Genomic DNA, 18,439 nt, shown 5'->3' with positions numbered 1-18,439 from the left:
TATCATAAAGTCACTTAATAAAATAAAATAATTTCTAGAAGCTTCTAGATTTTGGGCTAACCTCTTGAGGAAAAAGTATAAATAGACATCATGGGCCTCATTCTCATCATCTAAGAATTGTTGTTTGAATTGATGAATTTTTGGTGGTGGAGAAGCCAGCTAGGATTTCAGCCATTGGAGGACCCGTTGAGGACGAAAACCCTCATTGGTAACGCAATTTTGAGGCTGTGAGATACCAGCTAAATTATTGCTGATTGTGGGCTTTACTTCAAAATTCCAATCTTGTGCTTCACGATGGAGATTATTTGAGTACAATAGTTGATGTATTATTGCACTTGCAACAATTGATGTATTGTTGCATTTGATGGAGAAGTTACTTCAGCAGTTGATGTATTGCTGAGATTGATTATGTTATTGAGCAAGATCATTAAAGACCTTCATAATCTGTTGTCATGGAGGTTGATCAGCTTATTTGAGTCTCATGTTTTCGCTCATACTTTTCAATTGAGGAGGCCAATCATTCTGGGTATTGTTGCATTCAATTCCTATCGTCGAGACAATCATTTTAGGAGCAAATTGGAAGGTGTTTGGTGCTGCAATTAATTATCTAAACTTTTGCCAAGCAAGAACACGGGTAGCAACTTGAGTATTTCGATTTGAGCTTGGAAGGTGCCTAGCACATTGGATTTTTATTGTTTCTTCGTCAACAACATTGGGCGTCATCATTATCAGGTTCTTCTTGCATTCACTAAGTAGTTTGCATTGTCATCATAGGCATTTTAATTGCTGCTATAAGTGAATACTCAGAAAATCAAATTTGGCACTATTGTCAATCAATTGTAAGCCAAGAGTCTTGACCAATTCATAGCATCATTGTAGTAGACATTTTATTGCAAAGAAGGAGATGTAAGTTGTTGGTCAACTACTATTGTAATTGAATATGTTATTATCATTCATGATCAACTTATTAGTTTGCATGCCAATTGTTTGTCAAAATGTCAATTGGCTGTAGGTTCTCTTTTTTGGCATAAATAATGTTATAATTATGCATACCAAATGTTTGTTAAAATACCACTTGGCTGTAAGTGCATAAATGTCATCTTAGGTTGCATCCAAAGTGTTTGTCATAATTACTAGTTGCTGTAGCTGCATATTGCAAGTAGTTTCATTGACATATATGCATTGAATATTGTTAAAATAAGTTGCATATTTATGTTAGGTCATTGTTTAGTCAATTTAGAATCATTTGTAAACATTCTCATTGATGCTAATTGAAGAAAAGAGTCATTAAAGAAAACTGAAATGTTATATCAGTCGTATGACCCTTGTATGTGAAGTGTTTGGCGAAATTCTTTGAGCCTTCAATCAGCATTTTAAGGTCAGATTTGAGTAAGGTCATTACATCAAGTTCACAGCTCAAATCACTAATAAGATGAGATGGACCTAAAATTATGCAGCCATTGTTAACCATTATTTTACTTCTTCCATAAATGGCATAAAAACCTATTATATATATACACAGAGAGAGAGAGAGAGAGAGAGAGAGAGAGAGAGAGAGAGAGAGCTTTTTAATTGGTTAACCAGTATTGTGCTACACAAATACACATTTTCCTTCCCTCCTTTTATTCAAAAAGGATTCTATTGGAACAAAAAGATTTTCAATTCACAGTTACTTGAAATAAAACAATATCATGGTAGCGTCGGCCCCAAAAGGAACTCTGAAACAAATTTGAGAAGTGCTTCCTAAAGATAATTAGTTAAATAGCTGCATAGGGCCCTGCCATAAGAGTTGAGAAAACAGGCAATCAGCCCATCTATCATATATGTTACTGAATATTTTTTATTGTATTTACTTGAATAGAATAAACACTATAGGCAAGATAGATGTATTTTTCTTAGTAAAAATATTTGTTGATCAATTAGATACTAAAAACATATATTGGAAGCCATATTTGCAAACCCATAACTACCCAAGACAACTGTTTAAACTGAATGGAATAAAAACAATCAAGGTCAACACCAATACCCATTAGTACATTTAAGTAAGGTAAAGGAAGGTCCAAAGGTGCCCTGGCAGGACCAAAATGCAGAAGTTTGGACATTTGCCCTGCTAGGATACATTCATGCACAAGTGTGAAATGCATCATATTATATTCCATACATAAAGGTGAAGGTTTATGCACTTGACCTGATGATCTTGCTAGAATCTCCACACACCCTATTAATACTTGTGCAAGGATGGGGGGCATTTTGTTAAAACATCAAGTTATGTCGTAAACTATATCATGTTCCTATCCTAATATGTTTGTGAAAGTTTAAATGGAATCACAAATAGCATCAACATTAGGGTAGATGATAAGGCGAGTTAATGTATCGCAGAGGACAGTGGATACCTCCAACAACATTTGCTAGCAACTTCAATATCATCTAATGTATCGCAGGGGACAATGGATATGTCCAACAACATCCATTGTCCAACAACATATGCTAGCAGCTTCAGATTTGGCGTAATCATCAAATCATGGTTATCATATATCTTGCTTGAGCGATCAGCTTGGAGTTCTCATATGAATCTTTGCTTATAAGTGAGATAATAATTGGTCTGCTCTTATTTTATGTATTCCCTCAGCCTAATTCATTGTGTTTCACTAAACTTTTTGTCAGGGAAAAGGCAAAATCCCACCCTAAGAGTCTTCAGTCAGAATAATGTACTAGAATTGTAACTTACACAATCTAACAACAGTTGACATATTCACTAAGAATAATAATGATTTGAACAATTAACTTTAGAACACATACAAGTTTCATTTCTTTATGTAATACCTTTAGTCCATAGTCATGTGCAAAAGATATTGACTGAACCAACAACAGTTCAGCAGTGTAAACTAAATAAATAAAAGAAAAAAATAATTGCAATGAAAACGATGTATAATATACCTTTTGTTCAGCTTCCACCATTGCCTTGAAATTCTTTGCTGTCCTTTGTAGAACTCTGTGAGCATGATTTCGATTCCAGAAGGAGGCAAACTTGTATTTAGCCCGTCCTAGGGTGGGAAAAATCAGTACTTTCAATAACATCAATCAGTAGAACAGAAAAGACAAAACAATGCAAGGAAATTTCTTACGTAGATATTTGAAAGATGAGATTTTATGTTTGAAGTACCTAGCAATCATTGTTTCCTAGGTTATTTCAATAGTGCATGTATCCATGTGATATCTAGATAATCATGTTTAAGTGCATTGAATGATGAAAATGAATTACTCTATAAAATAAATCTCGAATGATTGTCAAAATCATATATCCAGATCAGTGAGATAATGCACATGTTTTTAGGTGGAAAGAAACTTGCCAATATGGATATGGAGAGTCATTCAATTCCCTTTTAGAGAACCACATAGGTAAAAAAGAAATCCTTTGTGTTCATTTAAGATCCCAGTGATGAACTAAGGAGGAAACTAGTAGAAATGTACTAAAAGATACAGGGTTTTTCTTTCAGAAAGGACCTCACCATATTAGATAGAAAAAAGAAACTGTACATATTTAACTGTGCCAGGCTCACAAGATATTAGTCCAAGAATAGAAAAAAATGAGAGAAGGATGCAGTTGGGAAATCATTGGGGCAAATAAAAAATCTATATTCTTTCTTAGATCCTCTTGAAGCTTGGTTGGCAACAATGAGGAGGCAAACCATACAAATGAGGCTACGACTGTTAAGAGTCCAATTGGTTAGCCCATCCCAGCTATAACTTTTAGAAACTCCCTCCTAAGAAAAGGTGTAAAATCCTGGCCAATCCTACCTTATTTTGTGGAGAAAAAATAATATTGTTGGCGAAATTTTTCAATTTGGAAGGAAAAAAAATTATAGTTTGCGCTGGTGATTTGTTTTCAATCGTATCAAATTCTATAAAATCTTGATGAATCTTTCATTATTGAAGAAAATTGTAGCCACATGCACACATACCTAGCATCCATCATTCCACCATTATTATCATATGGATCCTAATCAATTATCAGGCTTGAAGGTTAAATTTTCCCCACTTTTTTTTGCAATATACCTTTGATGCTCTATTATTATCAAGGAGCATTATTATTATGGATAATAAATTATTAAGAAGACATTATATATGTGTGTTTGTTTTATATATATATATATATATATATATATAACACATTGAGCGAATATCATTTATGAAATATATGAGTTAAGATATTAACAAGATACATGTCTCTGCATGAGACATGTCTTGTCATATCATATACATATTAATTGAAAGAGTAACTTGAAACATACAGAAATCAATAAGCACTATTACAAGTTACAGCAGCAACATATCATATAGAATCTGCACATACGTGTAGAGAACAGTGATTAAAATTTTGAAATTCTTATTTCTTATAAATCTGATTATAATTAACATGGTATTAGAGCAGGTTCTCTTCCCAAGCCAGTGAGACTGCAGAAATAAAATGAAATTTGTTCCTGAAGCTTCGTATTGGCTGCATTGTGAATGTCGATAGCTCTCTGATAGTTGGAAAGATAAGTTAGCTGCCAAGTTTGATATCCAGCAGTTTTGTGAGGACCATTGCTTAGTGGTTTGAGTGCAAGCAATGGAGAACTAAAAAGAGGTTTGCTTGCGTCTGATTTCATTCCGCCCAGTATTCTTCAAAACTAACTGGCCTGGTTGAAATATATTCAATTCCAAATGCTCGTTATGCCATACTTTTCGCCTATTCTATGTAACCTCCATGGCCCATTGTGCTTGCAATCATCGCTCATCAAGTTTATTTAAGTTATACAATCTCTCCCTCAGGCTTTCTATATCACCTAGTTTGTTCTCGAAACTCGATACCATGAATTTCGTCGACTGCCACCCCTTGCCATCAATAACTATATTCTTGATTCTAGAACCATCACTCCATACAATTGCAGTTTTTATTAAGCCCTTCCTCTTTATTTCTTGTGCAAACCGTACGATGTGTTTTCCTTGCTATCGGCACCTTTCTACTAAATCCATGGTGTGGCGTAACATTTTCTTTCTGTGCGGTCCGTTCACTGTGTACCGTACGGTGGAATATTTCTTTTTGCTAGGTTCGTACGGTATGTTCTTCCCTTTAGCTTCAGCCGTAACCGTCTTTCCTTCTTCCGCTTCTCTATATTCCTTTGGACATTAATTTTCCTCTCCTTTCTCACCTTCGTCGACCCTTAACATATTACAGCTCCGAAAGAGCTCGTAATCCTCCATCTGCTAGTGGAATAGGTTGTTCGCCAAGTCTAGGTCGTTGTCATTTGACCCTCCTAATCTCAATACTCCTTCGTCCAGTTTCATTCTCTTTTCTTCATTGTTACTCTCGCTTCCACCTTCTGAGTCTGACGACATTGCCTCTTCCCCTACCATTTGTGTGTGTAGGTCAATTATGAATCTCCTGCCTCCACATTCCATGGATACGGTATTTGGTTTCCAGTCATGTTTTACTTTTGCTTGCACCTACCAGCACCATTCAAGGATAGCATCATACCCTTTTCTTTTCAGTGGAATGACCAAAAAATCTAATAAAAATGGTTGCGTTTCAATAGTTATTGGCTGTGCCATCAAGGTTCCCAACGATTTGATTCCGTGTTGATCTGTCATGAGTAACTGGAATGTAGCTGGCCACAGTGTAGGTTGTCCTAACTTTTTCCATATATCTTCTTGTAACACATTCACGCTTGACCCTTTGTCCACAATTGTGTCTGTTAGTACAGTTCGTAGAATGCCCATCTCGACTACTGCCGGATGCCTTCCTCTTGTGAGTGCTAGTAGCATTGGGTCTATTACCGTCATTCCACTACTGTCCCTTCCTGTTTCCTCTGTCACTTTCAGAATTGGTGTAATATTTAGAATGGCTGTCCGTAACTGTGGCATTGTGAGAAGGAGGTCATTTAATTTAATAGGGACTTCTATTTGCATTACCTGTCTCACCATGTTTTATTCAGCTAAGTTCTTTTTTGAGGTATTGGCAGTGTCTTTTACTTGCAACTTTCCTGTTTTCATTTGTTTTTCCAACTCTATTTGTGCTTGCTATAACCTCTCCTTTTCTTCTTTTGCATCAAAGTATTTCACCTTCTTAGCTTGCTCACGTGTAATGGCTAGTACCTTCTCATCACATGCTTCGATACTTAGCAAATTTACCCCCTGCTTTAGGCATTTTGAATCGTCATGATCTCCCAGACCGCACCATCTGCATAAGAGCTAGAGTGTCTCCTTTGTGCTACAATCTCTAGCGAAGTGCCCCCAGAGGTTGCACACATGGAACTGTATCATTGGTCGTCCACTCACGTCGTATTGAATTTGACTCCAACCTCCATTATTATTATTGTTATTATTATTTCCACCCCTTCAACGCCAGTTATTGTTGCAATAACCTTCTAAGGTTGCATCGTTGTTCATGTTATTTCCGGTGGACACTTCCTACGTTAGTAACACTTGTTGGTGTCCTTTTGACTTCATATTGAATGGGCACTCCTTTATGGAATGTCCCGCCACCTGGCAGATATCACAGAATTGTTTCTTCGGACATGAACTCTTTGTGTGGCCTTCCTCCTTACAGTTCGTACAACACAATTCTCCCTTCACTGAGTTCGGATTCTTTTTCAAATTTTTAAATTCTTTCATCATCCATAGCATATCCTTCTATAACGCTCGAACTTTCTTGCTTGATTCTTCATCACTGCTGCTACTTTCGAAAGATGAATCGTCTAAATCCAACGATTTATGCTTCTTCTTACTTGTTTTCTGTTCACTTTCCAAATCCATCGCCCTATTATATGTATTTGTGTACGATGCTAAAGGTACAATCTTCATTTTCTCTTTTAGAGCCGGCCGTAGGCCCTCCACAAACCATCATTTTTTCAATCCGTTAGCCAATTGACTCGCCGTCTTCCCAATCAACTCTTTTCTTTGTCTTGCATAAGCACAGATTGTTTCGTTCTTTCCTTGCTTTGTGTTGTATATCTCTGCTACAATTTCATTGTCATCTCTTAGTAGTCGAAACTCTGCTATGAACTCCATTCTAACTTCTAACCATGTAGTTAGCTTATGAGGATCCGTGTCTGCAAACCAATCAATTGCTATGCCCTGTAGGGTCAATGAAAACTGCCGGACCCAATCATCTTCATTTGTTACACCGTTTGCCTTCCATATTGTTTCACACGTCTTGCAATGTCTAATTGGATCTGTCGTCTCGTCTCCATTAAACTTTGACAATTTCTCCTTTGGTCCTACCATTGTTACTTTCTTTTGATTCTAAGGTACTTGCTGTGTACCTACACTGTTCTAAGCACCTGCGTTGTTTTGCACAACCACGTTGCTTAGGACCATTGCCCTACTTCCAACAACTGCATTACCTGGTAAAAAAAGATCTTCCTCAAGTGAGTTTGTTCGATTTTCTTCCTGTATCCGCTCGTTGGGTGTATCGGGAACAAAAAGTTCACTCAACGCTTGTGCTCCCTCAACACTTCGAGCCGTGTGAGTTGCTTCCCTTCTGTTCAAATGCTCTACCCTTGGCGTATACAAGTTAAGGAACTCTTCCCTTGTCTCTTCCACCAAATTTAATTGTTGTCGAGTCTCTTCTAGCAATTCCTTATCACTCCTCAGTCTACTAGGTGAATGCACTCCCTTTATTTGTACCCCTTCACCCCCTTGATGTCCGTTAGCAATTTGCTGAAGCTTCTGTCTGCGCTCCACTTGTTGTGCTAAAATTAAAACTTCTTGTGTTGTATGTATTTCATCCTTGTCTTTTATCTTATTCCTATCCTTGTTAAGCAAATTAGGCATTAATCTTCATCATACTTCCTTCGTTCTAGGTTCGACTGGCAACGGCGCCAAATGTTTACCGTACAGGTTAAAAGAATACTTAATGCATGTAGTATAATAAGATATAATGCAGAACAAATACTTTATTCATATATGCAATATGCTTATTACAATAACTCCAATGATTACCATGATGATCCAAAGTCCCTTCCGGACGGTGTACGTATCCTTTCTTGAAGGGTGATTCAACCGTCACGCACCCATTCGGATACTATTCTACCCGTCGGCTACACTATAGATTTTACCGACAACATCTTTTTCATTGTTATTCAATTTCTTGATAATTTGAAGAGAAGAAGAAAGAAAGGTTTGCATGTTACTGAAGATTGAGTTTTTGGGAATGAAAAATCTCAAGAACCTAATTGTAGGTGTGGATTGTGGAGGACCGCCCAGGAATACTTTGTTAAAGACTCCATCCAAGGGTTTTTCTGATGTATCTATTGATACTTTTTGGTGTTGATTTGATAGAGATGGTCAATTTTCAGTTTACTTTTCTAGGGTTTGGATGGAAGTTTATTTTCAGGTCTACAGATGCTAAGGTTTGGAGCACAATATAAAGGAGATTTGTGGGGAAAAAATTTAATTTTTTTAAAAGAATTTTGAAGGAATAATTCTTAGCATGAGTTTCTTAATTCTGCAATATTTATTTCAAACTGCTGATGCTATTACTCACATTCATGCATAAAGCTGTTGTATATCCATCATATCTGCTCGCTAAGGAACTTCTGAACTGATATGTGTCTCTCAGTTTAATGCATGCAATGCTGCTGTTGTATTAAGGTCAATGTTTGATTCCAACCAGAACTTGTCATAGTCTGATATTATCTGAAATATGTTCCTTAATGAGAATATTGTCGTCTTAATGGTTTTATCAGATATACATGCAAGAAAATTGTTTGTCTAAATGTCTGAGAACTGAATTAAGGAAGTGAGTACAAAAAATATCCAAATCACAGTGGGATATTGCAATTTGGATAGCAGATCCAGGAAATTTTTCTCCATGCTTTTTTTTAATATTCATTATAGAGAGAAAAAAAATCTGTTACGTCACTTATAAATTGTACTTCATCAGAGTGCTATTGCCCAAGTAGAGGCCCAAAAACAACAGAGTGTGCAAGCAGTGCTTCTCCATGGTTTTTCTTTAAAAGGATTCCTGGTATATCTTGCATTCTTAATTGTGCAGATCTTGTGTTTGCAATTATTGTGGTAATTAACTTTTAGAAATAAGTAAAATCTTGTCTTATATTGCTTCATCCCTCTCTCAATATAAGTGTGTTCTCATCATCATGCTCATGATAGAGACATTGAAAAGCCATAAGAAAAGTAATGAATACTGGTCGTAATTTTCAATTTGTATAGACAATTTGAGTCTTTAACAAACCATTGAATTGTGAATCACTGAATTTCAATTCATGATTAATTTCTTTGTTGCAAGTCACAATGTATTTCAAAAAAAAATGGAAAATAAACAATTGAATTTATGAGCCTTAAATAATTAGTACTTTTAGAATGTTAAATATGTACTAGAACATGTACCCTTACCTTGTCCAATCTTTGTAAGGATCAATGTCATCCAAATCAATGACCTCCAATTTTTCCACCACCTTTCTTGTATAAAGTTAAAGTTTGTATTGTATATATAATAATGTTGACATTTGAATCTTTGTTAGTAATAGTTAAATACCTCATTGTTGGATCAATGATATTATGGTAGTGATAAATATTAAAGATACTTGTTTAAGACTCTAACTTGTCAATTTTCACGTCCATTTCCAAACCACTCATTGTAGTCAAATTTATTATATGGCAAAAGATTGAAATGACTAATGAGATTTGGAAGTAAAAACTCTAATGTGGTGATGGAGAAGCTCCCCTCATGGGGTATAGGGTTAACACCCCAACATGGTCAAGGGGCAGCTGCCCTCGTGGGGGTAGGGACAAAACCCTATTAAGGTCAGTGGGTAGTGCCTCTCATGGCAGTCAAGGGGTAACTCCCCTAACAAGTTCAAGGCATAGTGCTCCTTGCAAAGTCTGAGGGTAGCACCTCAAGTTTTCTCTTTGTTGCAATTCAAGGCAGAATTAAGGAGGAAAGCTCCACGCCCCTGCCTACCTCTCGCCAAGCCCATATCAAGGGCTTTGAAATCATAAAAACCCTCATGGCACATGTCATTTTCACAATTTTTCAATTACAAGAGATTAGAATTTTGGACCCTTTTCTTATAAAAATGAAAACTTTCATGCAAAATATCATTGATAGGGCAGAATCATGACTTTTTTTAGTCTGTGCCTCATTCTTTCTATGTTTCAGTTCATTCCACATTTAGATGTTTTTTAGGGAGTTTTTAGCTTAGACTTCTCGAGTTTTTGGTGAGTACTCAGCAAAGAAACGATGAGTACTCAGCAAAAACAACGAGTTTCCTACAAGTAGCTTGTTTGTGCAAAAAAACGAAGAGAGTTTAACAATTCTGCCAACTATTCATTCAGATACTATAAAGTAATGAGTTAATTTTGAGTTAAGAGGATGGTCACTAGTTTACCTATTAAGGGTCATAGGCATGGTCATGAAGTAGAAATACATTCTTATAATAACAAAAATAAATTAAGAACGTAGAATAAAAAAAATTTCATTGGTACATCTAATTATATTGTTCCTACTATGCTTCCCAGCTCAAATTAGATGTAGTTATACAGTCCTCAACTATTATGAATCCTATGAGTCGCTAGCATTAACAGTAACTAATTGTATGGAATAAAAAATATGAAATTAAGTTTACTCTCATGGTCCTACATCTATGCTCCTCGAAAGATGTCCATAACCTAGGTTGGCAAATTATTATGTCAAGTAATCGTTCCTGCAATAAGACTTAATCTTTGAGATTATATCTGCAAGTTCACACTTTCCAAAATTGAAAAGAAACCCTTGTTTTTTTATCTCATTTTACCATTTTCCTTTTACATGCTTACCATCTGGACTTGCTAATGGAGGCACTCCTTGCCCCCCAGCACCAACTCGAAGAATTATTGTAATTGCAGGGTTAATGAATGCATGCTGACTTTTCTTTATCTGTTTAGAATCAAATTAGGAAACATAAAGCTCAATAAGCTTCATAATAGACTAACAAATACATATTTCACATAAATTTTAAAGAAATGCAATAAATATATAAACCACTAAAATTAAAACATATGAATAATTATACCTCTTCGATATCTTGAAATGGCAAAACCACCTAGATTTATGAAACCCAATCAGACGAAGTGTAAGTACTTAACAAATATTTTACAACAATAAAAAATTATATTAAAATAAATATGCTCCCTAATTGAGAGCTTATTATTTTTCAGTTCTGTACTTATTTTGCGATTCTAAAGGAAACAATGTACCAGATGATGATTGAAAGGTCAACAATTCATATAATAAAGGCAATGATTAGTATTTCAACAATAAACTTGACTGCACATCATCCATTAATGAAATCATAATAATAGAAAAACCATATGTACCAAAACTATATATACTCCATGTACATATTTGGAGAACACCATCGAAACATAATCTTACAAGAATATAGTCCTAAAGTATGTCACAAGGTTCATGTTCATGTACAATGATAAAATTTACTCAAGGAATCATTATTACATTCGACTAGTAAATTTAGAATTTTTAAAATATAAAAAAAATTAAATAGTAGACATGTCAAGTTATATATTAATAATTAAAAACTAAAATACAAAATTTGATATATTAAACTTCAATGTAAAAAGGATAAAAGAAAATGGCATATCATTGATAATTTTTTAGTATATTAAATTTTATTATAAAATATAAAAACAAATCCTAAGGATAAAAATAAAAAACTAATAGAAGATTTGATTGAAGAATCTCAAATCTCATCCCAAAACCACTTGAAATAGGGAGTTCAATGTACAACCAAGAGGCAAGTCAACCTCCCACGATACATATAATAATAAAGATTATTCCTAACCTTTTGATTTCTTCAAATACAACTTCCAAATTCTAATAGCACTTAACAAGTTGATAGCCTATGATGCAACAAACCAACAATAACACTCAACACACAGAGCTAACAAGAAGTTGAAAGCATCCACAAAACATATGTTATAGTGTTTTCTTTATAGTATTGAAATCACCATAAAGTTATAAACCATCAAATTGTGGATTGAAAAATAAAACTCTCCAATCCCTTTCTAGTGAATTTATACAAAGGTTACATTGGAGCTTAAAAATATTGAATGAATGTTTGTTTTGGTTTCTACATACTATCTCTATGACATATTTAAGAAGGATTTGGTATTGAAGCAGCTGCAATTGTTCTTCCTAGTTTGGACAGCCTAGTATGGGGTCATTGTTATATTGTTGGCTGCACTAAGTCATCTTTGGAGGGGCATTTATTACTGAAAGTGTATAGCTATTTTGTGGATGTGAGCAATAGTATTAAAATGTCAAATCCATCCTTCCAATATCCATAACAATGCATAGTTCAAACATTCCTAGGAGGTGAAATTAAGTATTAACCAACGTTGGTGACCATTTGCAACGAACAAATCGGGTTATATGATGCAGGAGCATCCTGGGTTGCCTTGTTATCTGGCTTATTTTGTTCATTCTGCATGTTGATACCAAGATATTGTAGCTCCAGTGTTCGCCAAGTGACTCTTCATTGACCAAGTTACCCAGTGCTCGCAAAGTGACTCTTCATTAACCAAGTTACCTAGTGTACGCCAAGTGACTCTTCATTCGCCAAGTTACCCAATGTACGCCAAGTGACTCTTCATTCACCAAGTTACCCAGTGTAAGCCAAGTGACTATTAACCGAGTTGCCTAGTATACGCCAAGTGACTCTTCATTAACCGAGTTACCCAGTGTATGCCAAGTGACTCTTCATTCGCCAAGTTACCCAGTGTTCGCCAAGTGACTCTTCATTGACCAAGTTACCCAGTGTTCGCCAAGTGACTCTTCATTAATCGAGTTACCCAGTGTATGCCAAGTGACTCTTCATTAACCAAGTTACCCAATGCATGCCAAGTGACTCTTCATTCACCGAGTTACCCAATGTATTCCAAGTGACTCTTCATTCGCCAAGTTACCCATTGTATACCAAGTGACTCTTCATTTGCCAAGTTACCCATTGTATGCCAAGTGTCAGCATTTGGACGTGATTTCTACAAGCCGACTTGTGGGATTTATTTTGTTCGCGACATTTATGTTAAGCTATTTTCTTGGGATGCGTCCTGACCGTTGTTGGGTCAGCCTTCCTCTTATGTAATGTTCTAGAATAATCTGTAAGCCATTTTGGCAAGTATATATAGAGTGTTTAGGCTTAGAGTTAGGTAATTTTTTTGGAGGAAGATTAGAGAGCAGAACTGAAAGTGCGAATTTGCAGTTGGATCTTTGAATGTGAATGTATTTGTAATTGGTTGTAACCCAGAAGGCCTTACAGCTAGGCATCTATGAAGATATTTTGACGAATCAATAAAAGTATTTCACTATTCTTCCTCCTTTGGTTGCCATTCTTTGTGTTTGCTTCCAATGTGTTAACTCTTGTAGGGTGGTTTGGATAGTTGGGTGAGCCTTTGGCCCTAGTTATTCACCCTTTGCCTGCATCAATTGGTATCAGAGCTTGAGGTTCATCCTTGTGGAGATTGGATCGTGTAGAACCCTGATTTGGATTTGGTTGTAGGGTGGCAGATTTGCAGATTTAACCTATAACTTGCAAAGGGTTACGATCTTGCAGGAACTTGATTAGTAAAGATGGTTCGTGGTAGAGGAAATAATGTTGATAATGCTATATTGGATTAGTTGAGACAAATTGCAGCCAGATTAGATGCTGTGGAGACAACCCAGAGGAGAGGAGCACATCTTGATGATATAAGTGATGATGAAGCAGCAGGACCAAACCATAATCCAGAACCTGAAGAAGATCAAGATGACGAAAGATTGTTGCAAATATTGTCTAGGGCAAATTCAAAGCCTGCTGTAGAAGTTGTTCCTTATGATGGAAAACTAGATACCAATGTTGTGTTGGATTGGATTTTTGATATGGAGAAGTTCTTTGAGTATGAAAACACTCCTGATAATAGAAAGGTGAAGATTGCAGTCACTAGGTTGAAAGGTCATGCATCACTATGGTGAGAGCATTTGCAAACTGATACACAAAGGAGAGGAAAGGAGAAGATCAGAACTTGGCCAAAGATGGTCAACAAGGTAAAGAACAAATTCCTTTCTGCTAATTACCAAGCTAGCTTGTTGAGAAAGATGCAAAATTTGAAACAAAAGGACATGACTGTGAAAGAATATACCGAGGAATTCTATAAATTGGACATCAGATCTAGACATGTGGATGATGATGTTGAGAAAATTGCAAGGTACATTAATGGATTGAGATATGGAATTCAAGATGAAATAAGTTTTGTGAAGTTGGAAAGTGTAGAAGAAGCATATCAATATGCCTTGAAAGTTGAGGAGATCTTGACAAAGAAGCATGAACAAAGACAAAGAGGTAGAGGTGGTAGATTCCAGAGAGGTTGAGGTAGATCTTATGGAGAAAGTGGCAAATTTGATAGTTCTATGTAGGGTAAAGGCAAATCTGAATGGAAGAATGATGACAAAGGCAAGACCGAATGGAAAAGTGGTAATTCTTACCGAGGAGGCACTAATTCTTACCGAGGAAGAGGTAATTCCTATTCTAGAGGTGGATTTCATGGTAATTGTTTTAAATGTGGTAAAGAGGGACATAGATCTTTTGAATGTAGATCCTCTGAAAGTAGGCAAGGTAACAGAAATGTTGTGATTCAAGAAGATGATGAAGGCTCACCAAGTGGACCTGAGGCTGGAGAAAATTTGATGGTGAGAAGAACCTTATGTAATAAAGAAAGTGATGAGGAACCTGTTTTAAGGAGAAGTCTTTTCAAAACAAGATGTAAGATGGCTGGAAAATGCTGCAAAGTGATCATTGACAGTGGAAGTTCTACAAATTTGGCATCATAAGAGCTGGTCACCAAGTTGTAGTTGGAAATGCTGAAACATCCCAAACTTTATCATGTTTCATGGATCAAAGATGAGCATAAGATATTGGTAAGTGAGCAATGCCTTCTGAAGTTTAAAATTGGACATTACTTTGATGAAGTTTTGTGTGCTATTATGCCCATGGATTGTTGTCATATTTTGTTGGGTAGACCTTGGCAATATGATAGATATGCTGTACATGATGGAAGATTGAATCAATATACTCTTTGGGTAAATGGGAAGAAACAAACTTTGCTGCCTTTGATTGAAAGTCTAGATGAGGTTAATTGCACTGCTGTAAAAATTTGCATGGTTAATGGGAAACAATTTGAAAAGGAAATGAAAAAGAATCAAGTCTGTTTTGCTATAATTCCAAGAAAACCGAGTTTTGTCAATGGAGACCGAGTGCTAGAAAATAGTGTTGACCGAGTGCTAGTCAGTGGTGATCGAGTGACAGACGGTAGTATTGACCGAGTGTCAGAAGAAATTACAGAGTTGCTGAATAAGTATAAAGACATTATTGCTGATGATATCCCGGATGGTTTACCTCCAGTAAGAAGCACAAGTCATTGTATGGATCTGATTTCTGGAGCTAGTTTACCAAACAAAGCACTATATAGATTGACACCTGTAGAGAATGAGGAACTTAATAGACAAGTGCATGAGTTGTTGCAGAAAGGTTTGATCAGAGAAAGCTTGAGTCCATGCGCTGTACCTGTTGTAATAGCACCTAAAAAGAATGGAGAATGGAGAATGTGTACTGATTCCAAAGCTATTAACAAAATCACAGTGAAATATAGCTTTCTTATGCCGAGGATGGATGACATAATGGATTGTTTGAGTGGAGCAAAGTATTTTACCAAAATTGATTTGAAGAGTGGCTATCATCATATCAGAATCAGAGAAGGTGATGAATGGAAGACTGCTTTCAAGAGAAAAGATGGTTTGTATGAATGGTTGGTTATGCCTTTTGGTTTGACTAATGCACCTAGTACTCTCATGAGGTTGATGAATGAAGTTCTAAAAAGATTCTTGGGTAAGTTTATGATTGTTTATTTGGATGATATTCTGATATTCAGTAATACTAAGGAAGAACATCTTGAGCATATTAGACAAGTATTGCAAAGTTTGAAAGAGAAAAAGTTGTTGATTAATCTGAAAAAGTGTTCTTTTATGCAAGAGGAGATTGTGTATCTGGGATTTGTGATTTCAGCTAATGGTTTGAAGATGGATCCTGAGAAGGTTAAAGCAATTTTGGAATGGCCTACACCTGAGAATGTGAGTGAAGTAAGATCATTTTATGGTTTGGCTAGTTTTTACAGAAAGTTTATAAAGAATTTCAGTGTTGTTTGTAATGCTATGACTGAGAGAATGAAGGGAGATAAAAAGGAATTCAAGTGGACACATGGAGCTGATAAGAGCTTTGAGACTTTGAAACAAAAGGTTGCTGAATTACCTGTATTGGCTTTGCCTAATTTCAACAAAGTATTTCAAGTTGAATGTGATGCACGTAGTAATGCAATAGGAGCTGTATTAAGTCAAGAAGGTAAGCCTATTGCTTTCTTTAGTGAAAAGTTGAATGATGCTAAAAAGAAGTATTTTGTGTATGATCAAGAGTTTTATGCTATTGTTCAAGCCTCGAAGAAGTGGAGACATTATTTGATTCCTAAAGAGTTTGTGCTATATGCTGATCATAAAGCTTTACAATACTTGAGAAGTTAACATAAATTGAATCAAAGACATATGAAGTGGATTGAGTACTTGAAGAGTTTTACATTTGTAATCAAGCATAAGAGTGGAGTTACTAACAGAGTTGCCGATGCATTGAGTAGAAGACGTTCTTTGTTGACTGAAATGAAGGTCGAAGTTCTTGGTTTTGATGAAATGAAAGAGTTTTATGCTGCTGATCCTGATTTTTTTGAGGCGTGGAGAGAGTGTAGAGCACCAAATCTAACAGACCACATAAGTAAGTACGATGAATATTTCATTCAAGAAGGTATGTTGTTCAAAGGTATTCAATTGTGTATTCCTAGAAGTCCTATGAGGTTGAATCTGATTAAGGAAAAGCATAGTGGTGGATTAGCTGGACATTTTGGAATTGATAAGACATTGAGTTTGCTGAAAGAGAAATATTATTGGCCACAAATGTATAAGAATGTTCAGAAATTTGTAAAGAGTTGTGGAGTTTGTCAAGTTGCAAAGGGAGTGAGTCAAAATACTGGTTTGTATACACCTATTACTGTTCCTGAGAAACCTTGGACTGACATCAGTATGGATTTTGTTCTTGGATTGCCTAAGACAGTGAAGGGGTATGATTCTATATTTGTTGTAGTGGACAGATTTTCTAAGATGGCTCATTTCATACCATGTAAGAAGACATCAAATGTTGAGCATGTTGCTGAACTTTTCTTCAAAGAGATTGTGAGATTGGTTGGATTACCAAGAAGTGTTATTTCAGACAAAGACAGTAAGTTTGTTAGTTATTTTTGGAAGACTTTGTAGAAGAAGATGGCTACTGAGCTAAAGTTCAGTTCTATATTCCATCCACAGAGAGATGGACAGACAAAGGTTGTGAATAGAAGCCTAGGCAATTTGTTGAGATGTTTAGTTTGTTTACCGTACAGGTAAAGTAAATGAACGCATACAGAAAATAACAGCAGAACAGTAGCATAATATTCGCAATAGTAAGTGAATGATTTACAATGATCCCAGACGGAATATAAATACTACTGTCGAACCTTCTCAAAGGAGTCCGTCGGCCACAATTATTCTATCCGTTACAAACTATTTACCGCCGGACTGTCGGCTACGGAATACCGAAACACCACCAGACCGTCGGCTACAGAAACACCGCCGGAACCATCCAGTCGGCTAACATAGTTGAGAATAAGCCAAGTAATTGGGAGATGATATTAGCACAAGCTAAATTTGCATATAATAATTCTGTGAATAGGAGTACAGTGAAGACACTTTTGAGATTGTTACTGGAATGCATCCTAGAGGTGTATCAGATTTGAGAGATGTTGCTGGTGAAGAAAAGAAAAGTGCTGCAGGAGAAGAATTTGCTGACTTTATGGAGTCTTTGCATAAGGAAGTGAAGTTGAGGTTGAAACAAAGTAATTAGAAGTATAAGGAGAATGTTGATTAGTCTAGAAGACACCATGATTTTCAAGTTGGTGATGAGGTGATGGTTCATCTAAAGAAAGGAAGATTCCCAGTTGGAACATATAGTAAGATGAAGATGAAGAAATTTCAACCTTGTAAGATCTTGAAGAAGTTTGACAGTGGTAATGCTTATGAAGTTGACTTACTTGATGACATGGATATATCTCCTATATTCAATATTGTTGATTTGTATAAGTATCATGAGTTAGATGATGAAGCTGTTGTATTAAAAGATTATCTTAAGAAGCGGATTGAAGAAGTCGAATAGATATTGGATTAGAGAGTTGGCAGGAGCACAAGAGGAAAATATTACTATGAATATTTGGTAAAGTGGAAGAACAGGCCTATTGAAGATGCTTCATGGATTTCTCAATCTGAGTTGGATTCCGCTCA

General features: G+C 35.9%; 1 protein-coding gene across 7 annotated transcripts in view; it reads right to left on the bottom strand.

The window, feature by feature from the left end:
- The window catches only part of LOC149565466 (BAG-associated GRAM protein 1-like), a 290,284-nt gene that overhangs the window by 89,711 nt on the left and 182,134 nt on the right, over positions 1–18,439 (bottom strand). For all 7 annotated transcript variants that reach the window (XM_089819001.1, XM_089818998.1, XM_089819002.1 and 4 more), the window contains 3 exons: positions 11,055–11,084; positions 10,819–10,918; positions 2,938–3,044 (listed from right to left, as the gene is read on the bottom strand). In XM_089819001.1, the coding sequence (XP_089675127.1) occupies positions 2,938–3,044; positions 10,819–10,918; positions 11,055–11,084 (237 nt within the window). The remainder of the gene's footprint in view (positions 1–2,937; positions 3,045–10,818; positions 10,919–11,054; positions 11,085–18,439) is intronic.

The sequence above is a fragment of the Cupressus sempervirens genome, chromosome 3 (genome assembly GCF_028749045.1).
Source record: "Cupressus sempervirens isolate cs-2001-9-10 chromosome 3, ASM2874904v1, whole genome shotgun sequence".
NCBI classification, from domain to species: domain Eukaryota; kingdom Viridiplantae; phylum Streptophyta; class Pinopsida; order Cupressales; family Cupressaceae; genus Cupressus; species Cupressus sempervirens.
Note: the sequence above shows the minus strand (reverse complement) of the source record. Positions and strands in the feature narration are given on the sequence as shown.